Source organism: Palaemon carinicauda, chromosome 6 (genome assembly GCF_036898095.1).
Source record: "Palaemon carinicauda isolate YSFRI2023 chromosome 6, ASM3689809v2, whole genome shotgun sequence".
NCBI lineage: Eukaryota > Metazoa > Arthropoda > Malacostraca > Decapoda > Palaemonidae > Palaemon > Palaemon carinicauda.
The window spans coordinates 140,764,840-140,780,441 of NC_090730.1; the positions used below are offsets into that span (position 1 = coordinate 140,764,840).

Genomic DNA, 15,602 nt, shown 5'->3' on the forward strand with positions numbered 1-15,602 from the left:
CTACCCCAGCTACCCCGATTATCCTAGTAACCAGGAAAGTTTTTTTTTTTTTTGGGGGGGGAGGGGCAGACGAGTTGGCTACCCCGATAGCCGGCTGGGATAGAGGTGTAGTCTGGTACGGTCTATCCCAAGGTTGATGAAGGAGCTACAGCAACCTCCATCTCTCTTTCTTCCTGGAAACTGGACATTGGCTCCTCGACTCCTTCATTGATCGGGTCACGAAGGAGAGGATGGTACCATTCGACGTTGTACTGAAGCCCAGGCATGCTTTAGTAGGTGATGAATGCAGAGCATTAGGCCTTGCTCTCTATGTCTCCGGGCATAGGACAGTGGTCGACCTCTCCTCATACCTCTGGGCATGAGGCCATGGTACCAGACTGCCTCTCCGCATGCCAGTGGATCACGTACCAGATGCTCAACTGTTGCCGTAGGCTTACCTAGGCCTTCGTTGGTACCCGACCACGATTTTGGTTCTCTCCTTAGGAATGAACGGTTGTGCTCGTGGAGAGGGAATAGATTCTCAGGAGCATACTTCCTCACCCTTGGCTATAGACAATGTTGCTAAGGGGCAGGTGGTCTCGGGACTTTGGCCAACAGAGGCTAAATATTCAGAAATTTGTTATTGGAGGGCCACGCACTCATTCGTGAGTCCAACGGCCTAGGGGAGGCGACCATGGTTCCACCATCGGGGAGGACTTCTGTAATCGATCAGCATTTCGGTGCCTCTTGAGGATCAAAGCCCTCATTGGTATTGCCTTGTGGACCGAGTGGATGATCAGATTTGTGAATCTGAAAATTTCCTCCGTTCAGGCAGAATGAACAAGATCTTGCCTTCCCTGCTGTCTAGGCAACAAAGGTTCTTTAAGTCTGAGAGCACCATGTCTGCACCTTTGCCGGTTGACCCGTCAGTGTGCGCTTTGACTGGTGGACTCCCCCTGGGGAGACTCAACGGATGTCCTTGGCCTCAGTCGGTCGCCATGGAGACTACAGCCTAGGCCTCTCTCAATGCTGTGTCCTGGCTTGACTAGTGGTTGGATGCAGTGACGTACTTTACGAAGTTGAAGGGGTTACCAATGTTGGAGGGTTTGGAGAAACGCAAGATCCTTGTGGTGTCTGGTGAGACAGGAAAGTGATTACCTTCCTGGCTCACCACACAGGTTTGAGGTGCTACGTCTCTGCTTCCAGAGAGTTGCATGCAGGCAGCGATGAATTTCTTGAGGACAATATTGCAGTACTCCCTGATTCATTAGGCTGTTCCCTTCAAAGGCTCCAGCCCTTCTTAGGGAACAGCAGAAAAACCCTCGGTGTCCAGTTGGTACTGCAGATTCAGAATCAAGGAATTGCCCAGCGCCTGTTTTGAGACCCCGTTCCACTGTGCCTGTGATCTCTTCTCGAAAAGAACCTGTGCAAATACAGCCTTTACCACTACCACAACCAGATCCATCTAAGAAGGGTGGTGGCTAGAAAAGGGAAAGAAGAGGGAGACGTTGAGATTCACATTCCTCTTCTCCAACTGCTTAAGTAGAGGTTTGTCTGTCTCGCCACTGGACAACAGCGCAGACACAGGGCTGAGTCTTTGGTAATGTGTGTCCTTCGGGACAGTTATGTGCTTCCTTTTCTGGACCACCAGCCCCCCATCTCTTGTTCTAATCAGAGTTCTCATCAGACCACTCAACATTTGCAAAAGCATTGGTTTTGTGGGCAGATGTGGAAGCAATGTTGAAGAACACTCCCAAAATCATTCAAGACAGATCTCTGGGCTTCTAAATTCACCTTTTTCTGGTGGAGAGGGAGACATAAGCCTGGCGACTGATCTTAAAAGGCTCTCCAGTGAACAAGTCTCTACGTCAAATGAAGTTCGGGATGGAAACAGTGCGGTCTGTACTATCTTCCATCAGAGAGGGAGACTTCAAGCTTTCAGTAGATCTGAAGAATATGTACTTTCAAGTGCCAGTTCATTACATCTCTTAAAAGTACTTCCAATTTTCCCTCTATAGTACAGTGTACTAGTTCAAGACTATGCTTCGACTGTGTATGGTTCTCAAGGTGTTCATCATGGTAGTTGCTTGGACCCACCCATGAGGGATACATCTGTTGTATCTCAATGATTGGTTGATTCTGGCATTTTTAGATGGACAGGCAGTTGCTTCAGAATTGGGATCGTTTTCTCACATTTTTCCATGATCTGGGGATTAAGGTAAACTGGGAGAGGTCGAATCTTATTCCTAAGCAGAGGTTGAAGTACCTGGACATACTGATAGATTTTGCAGCAGCGAGAGTCTTTCCCATACATCAGCAAACTCAGATAGGTTGTGCGACCTTCTGCCCAAGACAGTCGTTTCATCTCTGCAATGGCAATGTCTCTTCAGACATCTGTCCTCGTTGGAGAAACTGTCCCTCACGGGCAACCCCATGAGATCACTTAAATGATGCCTGCAGGATCACTGGGTAGCCAACAGAGACTCTGTTCCATCCTGTGCCGTGTCCTGTGTGACCTGGCCTGGTGGCTTAACGAGAACAGCCTTGCCTGAGAAGTCCCTTTACACTTCTCACCTCTGGAGCTGCATCTATTTTTGGATGCATCTAAGGAGGGGTTGGGCGCACACCTGAATAACCTAGTTGTGTTAGGAGCATAGCCCATGGAAGACCGGCATCTGCACATCAACCTCTTTGAGATACATGTGGCCTTCCTAGGCCTGCAAGCATTCCAAAATATTTAAGGATGCTCTTGGTAGTGCTGATGAACGTAAGCTTGACTGTAGTGGCTTACGTCAATAAGCAGAGAAGCACCATATCGCATCCCTTTGCGAGTTGACAAAGCAGATGGACAACTGGGCGGCAATTCATTCTGAGTTGTTAGCAAGGGGTATTCCAGGCAGGAGGAATGTACTGGCAGACACATTCAGGTATCAGAGGCAGATTGTAGGAGCTGAGTAGAATCATCATCCTCTTGTGTTAGAAAGGCTTCTTGCCTTTTGAGACTCTCTGGGGATCAACCTGTTTGCCACGTGGCTGAACACTAAACCCTGTCTTCTGCTCCCCTAATCTGGACCATTGGGCAGCGTTCGAAGATGCCTTCCAACACCCCCTGGGATCACTTGGACATTTACGCCTTTCCCTTGATCAGTCTGATTCATACAATAATCAACAGCGTGTTTGTTACTTCAGGAACCAGGATGACCCTGATTCCTCCCAGATGGCCACATGCCAAATGGTATCCTAATCTGTTTGCTCTTGTGGTCCAGGTCCAATTGAAAACTTGCCCCTTGGCCCACTCTACTCGGTCAGCCACACTTTCAGAGGTATCACCAGTCCTTGGAGTCTTTAGCTCCCCACAAGTGGAGACTATCCAATGTCTCCAACCCAAAGGCATTTTGGGAAGCACTGTACAGATGTCTGGATATCTCCGGAGTTCCTCTATGGATATCTAATACCAGGTGAAGTAGGCCATCTTCTGTGATTGTTGTCATAGAAAGGATTTTCTCCAGTTGCGGCGTCTTAACATATATCGGGGGTTTCCTCATCTTCCTTAGCTGGTGAGAAGTGTCTCTCAATTGCGGACAAGCCATGTTCCTTCATGGGACAGATTGCATCTCGTCTATGGTATAGTTTTGACATGGGGAATGAATGTCCTGTAGTATTACTGGCTCTTCATTTTTTGCCTCTCTCATGGGGTCAGCGGTCGAATTGGGGAATGAATGTCCTGTAGTATTACTGGCTCTTCATTTTTATGCCTCTCATGGGGTCAGTGGTCGAAGCGTTCCATGCTGATCAGACCAGATGCTGGCAAGTTAGACTTCAGAGCGCCATTCCTTGTAACTAAAGAATTATATCTCCTCAAACCCCATGGGAGCTGGGAAATGGCGAATCCAACTCTTGTGTCAGAGGGTCCTGGGTCCGTTCCTACTCCCTCAGTGTCAGTAGTTGTGCCTCCCTTAGTCGTTGCTGGACCTTGTGACTGTTCCTTTCCTTCTCCCTGTGACAGTGTGCTCTAGTGTTGTGGCTCCTGTTTGAGTAACCTGTGTGATTTCTTCTCTCAGGGGAGTGTTGTCAGTGGTTGCTTGGACCTCGACCGCTCTGCTTGCAGAGCCAGGTAAAAGAAGAAGCGTGCATGTTCTTCCTAATCTTCCTCCTCCTTGTCGTCTTCTGACTCCTCTCAGAAGAGAAACAGGTAAAATAAGTCCATAAAGGGCACTCGTAATTGCAAAGATAGGGCTTCCTATGACACCACTTTTATTTTGAGAGGGGATGGACGGCAACCATGTGGTTCCCGACCTTGTCACGGGGTGCCAACGATCGTGGATTGTGGCCTGGGTTCCGGCTACCCTTGTAGCCTTGGCCACCTGAACGACCTCGGTTTACCTGACAACCCTGGTAGCAGGCTGGGACAGATGTGTACGGTGCCATACAATGTCAATTCTAAGGTTGAAGGAGGAGCTGTATTGACCTTCATCTTCCTTCCTTCCAGGACGCCTGCTTTTCTTTCTACCATCTATTCCTTTGGATTGGTAGAAAGGATGGCACCATTCAAAGCCATGCTCGGGTGCATATTTGCTTTGGTAGAACAAGAATGTGGGGTTAAGGGATTTGTTCCCTGTGTCTTCGAGCGCGTAGTTGTGTTGACCCCTCTACCCCAGCCCCTAGGAGGTGAGGTACCTGGTGCTTCTGCTTATGTTGGGTTTCATGCCGGGATGTTTCCACCTGTTGCTATCATCAACTTCCAATTATGTTTCCGGTTCTGTCCTTTGGGAAAAGTGGTCATACTCATGGGGGAGAGCTGTTTCTCCAGAGCATGCGGCCCCTTCCTTGGCCACAGTTGAGGGTGTTCAGGGGAAAGATGTCACGGGGACTTTGGACTGCAGTCCAGAACCCACTCTGTCAACTGTGAGTCAGAGTTCTTACGTTAAGGCCTTTGCACTCATTTGGAGTACAATGGCCTGGGGGAGGAGTTCGGACACTGATCGGCACTTCGGGCCCCCTCAAGGATCGTGGCCCTCGATTGAGTTGCCTTGGTCGAATCTCACTAACTTGGCCTAGGACCGGTGACCAGATCTGCGGATCTGAAAATTTACTCCATTCCACCAGGTCAAGCAAGATCTGCCCCCTCCACTCTCTAGGCAGCGAGTTTTACAAGCTGGAGAATGCCATGTGTACGTCTCTGCAGGTAGACCTGTCAGATTGCACTCTGAAAGGGGGCTCTTGGAGAGATTCAAGGCAGGAGGTATGTCCTTCTCGGCTTGTGAGTCGGAAGCCATGGGAGCTTAGGCCTTGACCTCTTCATGATTTTTCCTGGCTTGACCAGTGGTTGGGAACAGTAACATATTTAGCAAAGTTGAGGAGGTTATCAACCCAAAAGGGTTTGGAAAAGTATAAGAGCCTTGTGGTGTTGGGCAGGAAGCAGTAACCTTCCTGGCCCACCAGACAGCATATCTATGAGCTAACTAGGTTTTGAAGAGACGGGATGCAGTAGTTTCTCGCTTCTTATGGCAGGTTAGCACGTAGGTGGTGTTAAGGAATTCGTTGGTGCGGAGGGTGCCAATCTCTCCTGTTGGTGGAATCATGGAGGAGTCCCTGTTCCAATGCACTGTCTTCTTCAAGGGCAGTGGATAAACCTTTCGTACCTCCTATCTCTCATTCTGATCAAGTTCCTGATAGAGCATCCGACATCAATGAAAGCCCTGGCCCTGCGAGCAGAGGTGGAAGAGATGGAGAGGAATGTGCTTGAAGTTGTTCCTGATGAGTCTGTAGGCTTTTACAGATGGCTCTTGGTTTATGCACCAAACAAAGTTCAGGATGGAAACACTATAGTCTGTGCTGTCTTTTGTCATAGAGGGAGACTTCATGCTTTCAGGAGACCTGAAGGAAGTGTACTTTCAAGTGTGTGTTCATCACTACTCTCTAAAGTACCTCTACTTCTCCCTTTACAGTACGATGTACATGTTCAAGATACCATGCTTCTGATTGCACCTGTCTCCTCGGGTATTCACCTTGGTAGCCGCTTGGGCCCACTCACGTAGGATATGTCTGGTGATGTATCTCAACGATTGATTGATCCTAGCCTCCTCAGAGAGGCAGTTGCTTCAGGATTGAGATTAGAATCTCGCACTTTGCTATGATCTGGGGATTGTGGTAAACTGGGAGAAATATAATCTCATACCCTGGCAGAGGTTGAAGTACCTGGTCATGCTGATAAGACATGGCAGCAGCGAGTCTTCCCTATAGATGATCGCATCAGCAAGTTCAGGGAGGTTGCACTATCATTCCTGTCCAAGATAGAATACAAACTTGGCACTGGCAATGTCTTCTTGGTCACCTATCTTCATGACCACTTCCACCAAATAGTGTCTGAAGGATCACTGGTCAGCCCACAGGCATTCCCTGTTCAATCCTATTCCAGTGGGACAGGAGGTTCATGGTGCTCTGACCTGATGACTTGACAAGAAAAAAATCACATGGGGAGTCCTACTCCACTCCTAGTCTCCAGACATGCAACTGTTCTTGGTTGTGTTGGAGGGGTGGGGTGCTCACCTAGACCATCTGGTCGTCTCTGGGGGGTTGTGGACGGAAGAAGAGATGAATCTACATATCAAATTCCTCAAAATGCAAGCAGTCTTCCTAGGTTTCAAGTATTCCAAGAACATTTGATGGCTGAAGAGTGTTTCATGGGGTGGAGTCGTCAGGAAGATACATTCCAGGCAAGAGGAATTTACTAGCAGACACACTCAGTCACCTGGAACACTTAGGAGCAGAGTGGTTCCTACTACCCCGGGAAGCAGAAAGGCTTCTTGCCCTGTGGGATGTATGGGGATTGACTTCTTTGCCCAGACCAGGGAAAAATCAACCTTTGGGTATGGCATTGTTTTTGGCCAAGAGTCGAAAGACCAAAAAAAAAAGTCTTAGACGGGATCTAGAGAGCCTCATGTTGATTGTTGGTGACTTGATTACTGAGGTCATCCATGAAGCTCCAAACGTTGGGTTGTTGCCATCATGTACTGTTATCACGACAACAGTAACGACCAGCACTCCATCCATTTTACCAGCTTGGCCAAATGCCAATGGCCTAGTAATTCCTGTAACTAGTAAGGCTCAACATTTGGTGGACTCTAACCCCCTACTGGGTTCACAACGGTACTCCCATTTGTACCTGGTTCCTAGGAGGCTCCTGCCTCATGTGGACCTATTGCCTCTCCCCCCTGTTCTGACAACTAATGCGTTCAGCCTGTTAGAGACTCCTATAGGTGGCTTAGGGAGCCAATTCCTGGCTGAGCAGGCAGAGTTTGACAAACCAAAAGTGGTCTCAGCAGCTATTCCTAAGACGGATACTGCCAAGAAGGGGGCTATCCCTAAACGGAGACTCGAGCCCAAGGTGGAGAACAGACTGGACAAACCCATATTGCAGCCGGTGTCGACCAGCGATGAAGACACAGATAGTGATTCTTCTAGCGAGAATTCCATCTCCCGTTCTAGTTTCAGCTCAGATGAGTGTCTGTTGAGGACACCAAGATCCTAGAGTCATACTGCTTTTTGTCTGACTTAGTTAAGGGCCATGACTCTAGGAAGAGCCCCAAGCCTGGGATCTTCCAGTTCAAAACTGGCCAAAGGTTTGCTCCACTTACGGATTTTGAGGCCTTCTGTGCTAGTAGGTATACTGCGAGAAGCTCCGGTTGATTGACTGCTGAGCTTGAAAGATACCTGGGGGGATCAGGTTTTTTCAGTCTATGGAGGGGTATGAGACCTCTTATCTGAAAATGAAGGATTTCCTCGACCTGTACCAAGAGACACAAGATGCTGTGACGCAAGCCCAATTCAGCAGTGCCACTTGGGAGGAGGGTGAACTGTTGAAAATTTACGCCGTGTAATTGATCTCTATATAAGTCTGCATATCCGCGATGCAACCTAAACAAAAAGGAGTAAAGGCAAAAGCTCCTCAAAACCATTTCTAGTGAGGCAGTGAGTTGGGTAGAGCATTGTCTGGCCACCATCAATGTCTCTGCCAGTTGTCAGGTCGCTTGGCAGGATGTCTCGAAACTCATGGGTGCCCTCAATGAAGCAACTCACCAATGGAGTAGAAAGCCCGAGGAACAATTGGTCATTAGTCATGTGTGACAGTTGGTCATGAGTCGTATACTGACAGGGTTGCCATGGCTGTCCCCAAGCATTTACCTTTTCTTGTGCGTGGTCAGCCATCCACACCTCCTCGACCTGTCCTGAAGCCTGCACCTGTCACAGTCACGCACCTCGTACAGTTCTCCTTAGTCCTAGAGGAGGCACTGCATTTTATGCGAGAAAGCAGGGCTAGAGACACTTCAACCTGTGCTTATGCTGTGGCGCAATTAGCCACCAATATAAGTCACCTGTCTAGAAGTCAACTACTGTACTGCCCGTAGCTCTGAGAAAGAAATCACTGCTGTTTAGACTCCTCCTAGGTGGAAGGCAGTTCCTGTTAGGGCTACCCAGACCTCATTGTCATGCTTGGGCTCAACCAGTAACAGGGAGAGCCAAAGCGGGAGTGAATCCAGTGCTTCTTCTCAGACAGTGGAGAAGCAGAAGAAGAGAAAGATGTCAAAGGCCAGGAAGTCCACTGGTACCAAGGTCCCAAAGGGCATTAAACACCAGGCCTTTCATGTACAGTATAGGATGGGGACTACAGTGAAGAAGGGTGTGAATGCTAAGAAGCTAGCTCTTAATATTCCAATAGCAGTCTCAGAAATATCTTATTTCCAAGGTTACCCACAACTTGAAAAGGTCATAGTGCATCCAGTGACCTTTTCAGGACTGGTCAATGATAACTTGTCCCCAACACTATCCAAATTAGAAATGGGCCATAATGAAAACCCTTTGTAGGGTTAACCTTACTTAGTTGACTCCAGCCAGTGACCTTGTCCTTGGTTCCACGCTCTCATTGCTCCAGAGCTGAGGTCAACCTCCTATCATCAAGTGTGGTGCAAGAATACCACCTGCAGATGGTGCCTAAATATAACAGACTGAATGAGTTGGGTACTATACTGCTGCGCCCCATACTGTATGGAATGACATCTGCCCTGAGTGTGATCAGTGCACTGCCTTGAGGGATTATGGCTTACCACTTGGTGTTGGATTTATCAGTTCTTGAGGGCAAATAGGGTGAGAGTTGACAAAGCCTGGAAATGGCTGTATGTTGGCAGTATCCCCAGAGAGCCTCTATGGGAGTATGTGTCAATACATATGGCCTGTTGCCAGGAAGTGCTTTACGCACTTGACTTCCACGCAACCCATTCAATTAGATTGCTGGTATTGAGCCTGTACCTGTTTCTGTTCCTGTAAATTTTCCTGATGGGCATGACACCTCTTTTAGGTGCCATGCTTGTTCATCCAATTGTTGGCCGGAGATGTATTATGATTGTGACATCATAACTTCTGGTCTGTCAAGAAAAGCTAAAACAATACCTGGCATCATATAACTGAAAATCGAAAAGGCCTCAGTCCTATTCAAGGATTCAATGTTAGGTACTGCCAAAATTAAGTAGGGTGATCTCTTGACGAAGATATTCACCATGGCTATGGTGGATGCTCCTCTATCCTGCAAAATAGCACATTAGTGCGACCTGAAACCTGAATAAGCTGTATTGGAAAAGATAGACGAACTGTCTATCTCAGATGAACTGGGTTCTTCTCAGAACCAGTTCTGTCAGATGCTTCAGTGCCATCTTCCGGTCATCAGTACTGGCAACGATGACATGGAAGTGTTTGATGAGACACCCATTTACCAGAGGGATCAGCGGATTGCAAAACCAACCATTGACGCTATCGAGGAACAGTGCAAGGAGTTGTATGAACTGGGTATTATTGAACCCAGCATCTCTTCTTGGCCTTCTCCAATCGTTCCGGTTTGCATGAAGGACTACCGTAAACTGAATTAGGCAAAGATCTCTGGTAAGTCCCTGATACCAAATATAGGACTCCAAGGAGCCCAAGTATTACACAACCCTTGACCTTGTGTGTGATTACTGCCAGTTACTGTTAGCGGATGACAGTAAATAGTACACAGATTTCTCTTCTGCTTTTAGACATTAGCAGTTCAGACATTTATCGTTTGCACTGAAGAATGTACCTGCAGTGGTCCAGAGAGAAACTCGAGAATATTCTTAAAGGCCAAGGTGATTGTCTATATTGATGACATCTTGATCCTTGGGGCTTCTTTTTTGGAATACAGGTAGTCGTCGACTTACGACATATGCGACTTATGACTCTTCAACTTTATGACAATTTTTTCAGGGTGATGACGTCACAAGTCTATTGGAACTAACACGCTAATAGGACAAATATTTCCTTGGAAATAATAATTTTCTCGTTTAAAAAAAACTGATTTATCTTGGTAAATTTGCATTTTCTTTTATTGATAATATACAGTATCCATTTTCGGTAAAATAGTACATTAAGAAAAGTGTTAATATCTGCCGATTTCATATCATATGTCTGGTGATGTCATATTACCGCCGGAAAGCGACCCAGCAATAGTGATTTCCTTCCAATAGGCTAACGATTAGTATTAGTATTCCCATTATCGAAGTATCAAGTTACCATTTTCTTTCATTTTTTTCTAGAAAAAAGAAAAGTGATTTACATATTTTGCAAGTCATTCTTTGTAGTGTTTACATCACGTGTCTTGTGACGTCATATTTCTGGCGGAAGCGCGCTGAGAAACTGAATGATTTCCTTTCGGCGTATTACTGAGTATTCTTATTACAGTATTCTCATCATCGAAACACCGAGTAACGATATCAAGTGTTTTAGTGATCTTTATCAGTAGTTATGAGAATAGTACAACTTAACGTAATTTTAAGAAACAAAAGTCTGATGACGTCATATATCTGGCAGAAGGCGAGTGACAAATTAAGTGATTTCCTTTCGAAGCGTTACTAATATTCTCATAATCGAAATGTCGAGTAATTATACAAAGAATTTCTAATAATGTTTTGAGAGAGAGAGAGAGAGAGAGAGAGAGAGAGAGAGAGAGAGAGAGAGAGAGAGAGAGAGAGAGAGAGAGAGAGAGAGAGAGAGAGAGAGAGAGATTTTGTAACATTCATTATGAAGAGATTTCAAATGTTAAGAAAATTATATAACTCCGTGTTATATTAAGGAATTTTTGGTTGGTAAAATGCTTCCAAAATTAAAAAATGAAATATTATACAAAAATGCATTAATAGAGCATACAATATCATATTAAACCAGAAAATGAAATAATGATAACCAGTAAGAAAATATTGATAAAATATGATCTAGATGATTGCTGAATCATGACGCATCATAATAAATCTATGGAAACTTTGTTTTGTGAGTTCGATATACGTCAAAATCGACTTACGACTCGTCTCTCGGTCCCAATCTCTGTTGTAAGTCGATGACTACCTGTACATGAAACTGGTAGAACGAGTTTTAGCTATTCTAGAAGCACAGGCGCAAGATAAAACTTGTGTTCAGCAGAGATTAAATATCTTGGCCATCTGGTTAAACGTTCTGGTATCCATAAGCTACCCCAAGTACATCCAAAAAGTGGAGGAATTCTCTAAACCTACCATTTGTTGATGATTCAAGTGTGGGGCTGGTTCTTGCTTTTGCCAGAAATACCATTGAGCATCCAGGCGAGCGTTGAGTGATAGCCTACAATATCATGACCCATTACTCCACCATAGAGCATGAGTTGTCTGCTCTGTGATGGCGAGTGAAAACCATCAGGGCTTTCCTCTATGGCTGGTTCTATGTGATTGATTCTGATCACTCTCTCCCGATATATTTTCAAGACATAAAGATGGTAGGCAGTCGTTTAACACTGACACTAGAGGACTTGTCTGAATTTAACTTTGTTGTTAAACACTGTTCAGGTGATCAGAATGCCATAGCAGACTGGTTATCCCACTTTCCCAAATCAACTGACTGCATGACAGTTATTGAATGGACAACTTCCAAGTTGCCTACTGGACTGACACTGTATAAGGAGGTTTGAGGTAGTCCAGATCATCTCATATGGTCTTTGGAGCTAATCATGAACTGCTGGATGGAAGGGTCAGGTGTCACACATGACTCTCAGCTGAAGGGAGCCAAGCAGTTTCTGAAAGACGCCGGTCAACCAGGCTTCAAACTGGACAAGACTAACAGGAACCGGATAAAGGCTGTGTTTTCCAGGTACTGTTCTAGCTTTGGAGTTACTATTGGCAGCTTTTAAGGTATTGAACCTGGAAATCTTGGGTTCATTTTGGTCCCACTTGTCTGGTACTTTATTGCAACCATTTGAGACCGAGCCTCAGTGTTTTTCTGGAGTGCACTTTAACCCTCTGTTAGAGCTTCGTAATTAAATTCCTCCAAGTGACGTGATTCTGGGGCATAATGCAAAGGTGAAAGCTTGTGCACTTGATGCCAAGGACTTGGCTGCTAATTATCCTTACATGCCAGAGGATTATCCCCTAATCCAGTACGTGACTGAAAGACACCTCGTCAATCGAGTTGTAAGCATGTCTCTCAAAACTTGACAGTAGGCCCAGTAACATCACAGGACACCTTGTATTGTGCTCTTATTGATACAAGAGCACAGGTTTGCCTTGTTAACGAGTGTCAATGAGACTATACTGAGCCAACTTGGCATAGAGTACCAGGTACTGTCCGGAGAACAGTAAAAGAGATCTGACTGGTGCCTACACCAGTATTCCAGGTTTCGTCCAGTTAGAGGTAAAGTGTTCCACAGATGGATACATCCACCATTCAGCTATGCATTGGTAGCTGCCAGAGACTAACTTTTGTTTTGACTATGGCAGAAATCTGCTGGATGCAGTCTACCTGATCCTGGATTTACCCCGTGAACATTTGGTGTATGACAGCACTACTGTTCTTCAAATGTCTCCCAAAGTCCTCTAATTGTCATGAAGTAGACTAAGCTGAAACTGACCAGGGGAGTGTTCTCAGGGAATGCTCTCCATCTTCTATCTGGAGCATTCACCCTCTATGGTACCAGTTAGATATATTTACCATTGAGAGTTCAGATAGTTGGATACTGAACTACAATCCATCGCCAACCCAGTTTGCACTGCTCGACTAGATTTGACTAACAGGTTAAGAGGGCTGTAGTCTTTTAATAACAACCTATTACAAAAATTAGTTCAAAATTTGCTAACAATGTAAGAGGGCTGTAGTCTTTCAATAACAAGCTATTACAAAAAATTAGTTAAAAAACCAGAGGACATACCTTAATTATTCTGAACTAAATAATATCATACTGTACAGACAACAAACCAGTATAGTATTATTATTATTATTATTACTAGCCAAGCTACAACCCTAGTTGGAAAAGCAAGATGCTATAAGCCCAAGGGCTCCAACAGGGAAAAATAGCCCAGTGAGGAAAGGAAATAAATAAATGATGAGAACAAGTTAACAAAAAATAATTCTAAAACAATAACAACGTCAAAGCAGAAAACCATGCCAAGCCAAGTTGATCCAACTGACAAAGCAGATGCAGTACAGTGCTGATTTAGACTCAAAAGGTTCAATGTGACCAAAGTTCTTCAGTATAAATATGAAACTGCACAGGTTGGTCACTTGATGGGGAGAAGAAAAAGTTTTCACTATGTAGATATTAGCCATGTGACTCACAGGTGAGATTTATAATACTAAAAGGTTTTTATGGGATATATCTTTCCCACAAATATGTTCATTAAGTGCTTATCTACAAAAATCTACTTTATAACTACAATACTTGTACTGTATATAAATTATTATAATTGAAAAATGTTGCAGTATTGCATTTGATCAAAATTATTGTTGTGCAGTACTCTTAATTATATCAAAACCAAGAAAAAATTAAAATTGTATTCTACAACATTCAGTCAATGATGAACTATTTGGTACATTTCTACATAATGCACAAGTAAAGAAGACGAATAAACCATTAAAAAAAATGAATAAGAAATAATCATTCAAAAGCAATGCAATTAGCAGATACAGTATTTGCAGCAAAATCTTTAATACTGTAGAAGAGTACAAAAATTTTCTTAAAACATACTACTAATACTACATTTTTAGGCATTAAAAATAATTACCAGCTAAATAGTTTCAACCCCAGCTGTCAGATTCTCCACTTGTTCCATGTCTACTTATTCTTGGTCTTGATTCTTTTGGACGGACACTTGATACTGCCTCTTGTCCTTCAATTCTTATGGCATGACCAGACCCAGCTGATGTTTGAAAATGAGAGGAAGGATTGGCTTGGGAAAGAGCTGAAGGACTTCTTTGTGAACTATGTTTTTGAGATTCTTTGACAAGTGAAGGAGCAGAATACCCAGGGAAATTGGGAGATCTTGCGGAACTATGTTTACTATTTGAGGGTTCTTTATGTAAATCTGATCTACTCCCTTGTGTTACTCGGCAGTAGGTAGCAGGTGACTTTTGAAATGACTCTAGACTGGCTGCTTTTCTGTGTAATTGCGATGCATTGCTGCCAAAAGCCAGTCTCCATGGTTCTGCGTGTGAATCAGAACTGCTGGAAATAGCTTGACTCCTCTCAAGTCCTGTGTCAGAGGAAGAGCTATGAACAGCAGTTGCATGCACTCTACTAAAACTATCATGTCTTTCTAAGCGTGAAGCCTCTTGTGACACTGTTTGCGATGTTTCAGACCTACTAGGTACCCTTGACCCAGACACAGTCTGAGGTTCTGATGGTGATTCTACTTGAGCAGGTAGCCTTTGACCCACTAGGGTTCCTACAGGTGGCGAGGTTACATTTGCAGGCTTTACAGTTTCCTCTGTAGTAACTGCTGATACAGATTGGGGTGATGCTATCTTAGAAGGGTGTCGTGTTCCCTCTGAGGTAGCAACTGATACAGAACCAATGGCATCTAATGCACTATTAATATACTGGTATTTCTGTACCCTGCGTAGTTCCTGTGAAGCCCTTTCCCTTTCAAATCTCTCCTCGGTGAGATCACGTCGAAAGCGTTCTACGTCTGATTCTAACTGGACCAGTCTACTTCTTAACCTCTTACACTCTGATGACTCATCATCTAACTGCTGCTGAACTTCAGATATCTGAAATAATCCCAAAATGACTGAATAAATATCACATTTTCTCCTTTAGGGAAGAAAAGCATAAGCAATGTTACTGATGATAAATAGCAGGCATATTCAAATTCATATTTACACATTTATGGTGATGTATGTGTTAGATATGCTTATAGTATTTTGGAAAACATTTTATAAGAAAACTGTTCCAGTTAAACATAAATTTAGAAAAATAAATATGTACATTTATTATGTATATTAAAAGAGAGCAAACCGGCCACACTCCCAGTAATCCGCAAATATGCTATGGAGACTACAGCCACATACTTAAATTTTCAACTACAGTCTATTAAATTTATAGATACTGTACAGTTGTAATGTACCTATGCAATAACACGTTCCCATATTTCCTATTTTGTATTTAAAGAATAATAAGGAAAAGATACCATTTGATGATTATAATGAATACGATTACCTTTTCACAAATTAAAATATATTCAAGATGGAAACTAACAACATTTCTCTTGTCTATTCAACCCAATTAGGTCAGTTCATGCACAAGGTGCTTGTTACTA

General features: G+C 44.2%; 2 protein-coding genes across 3 annotated transcripts in view; one reads left to right on the plus strand and one right to left on the minus strand.

The window, feature by feature from the left end:
* l(3)87Df (lethal (3) 87Df) overlaps nucleotides 1–15,602 on the plus strand; it is a 101,336-nt gene that overhangs the window by 84,935 nt on the left and 799 nt on the right. The gene's annotated exons all lie outside the window — the stretch shown is intronic.
* Nucleotides 1–15,602, minus strand: part of LOC137642681 (centrosomal protein of 135 kDa-like) — a 495,143-nt gene that overhangs the window by 9,948 nt on the left and 469,593 nt on the right. Inside the window, exon 28 of the mRNA XM_068375458.1 lies at nucleotides 14,070–15,054. Coding sequence (XP_068231559.1) covers nucleotides 14,083–15,054 — 972 coding nt within the window. The 3' untranslated portion in view covers nucleotides 14,070–14,082. The remainder of the gene's footprint in view (nucleotides 1–14,069; nucleotides 15,055–15,602) is intronic.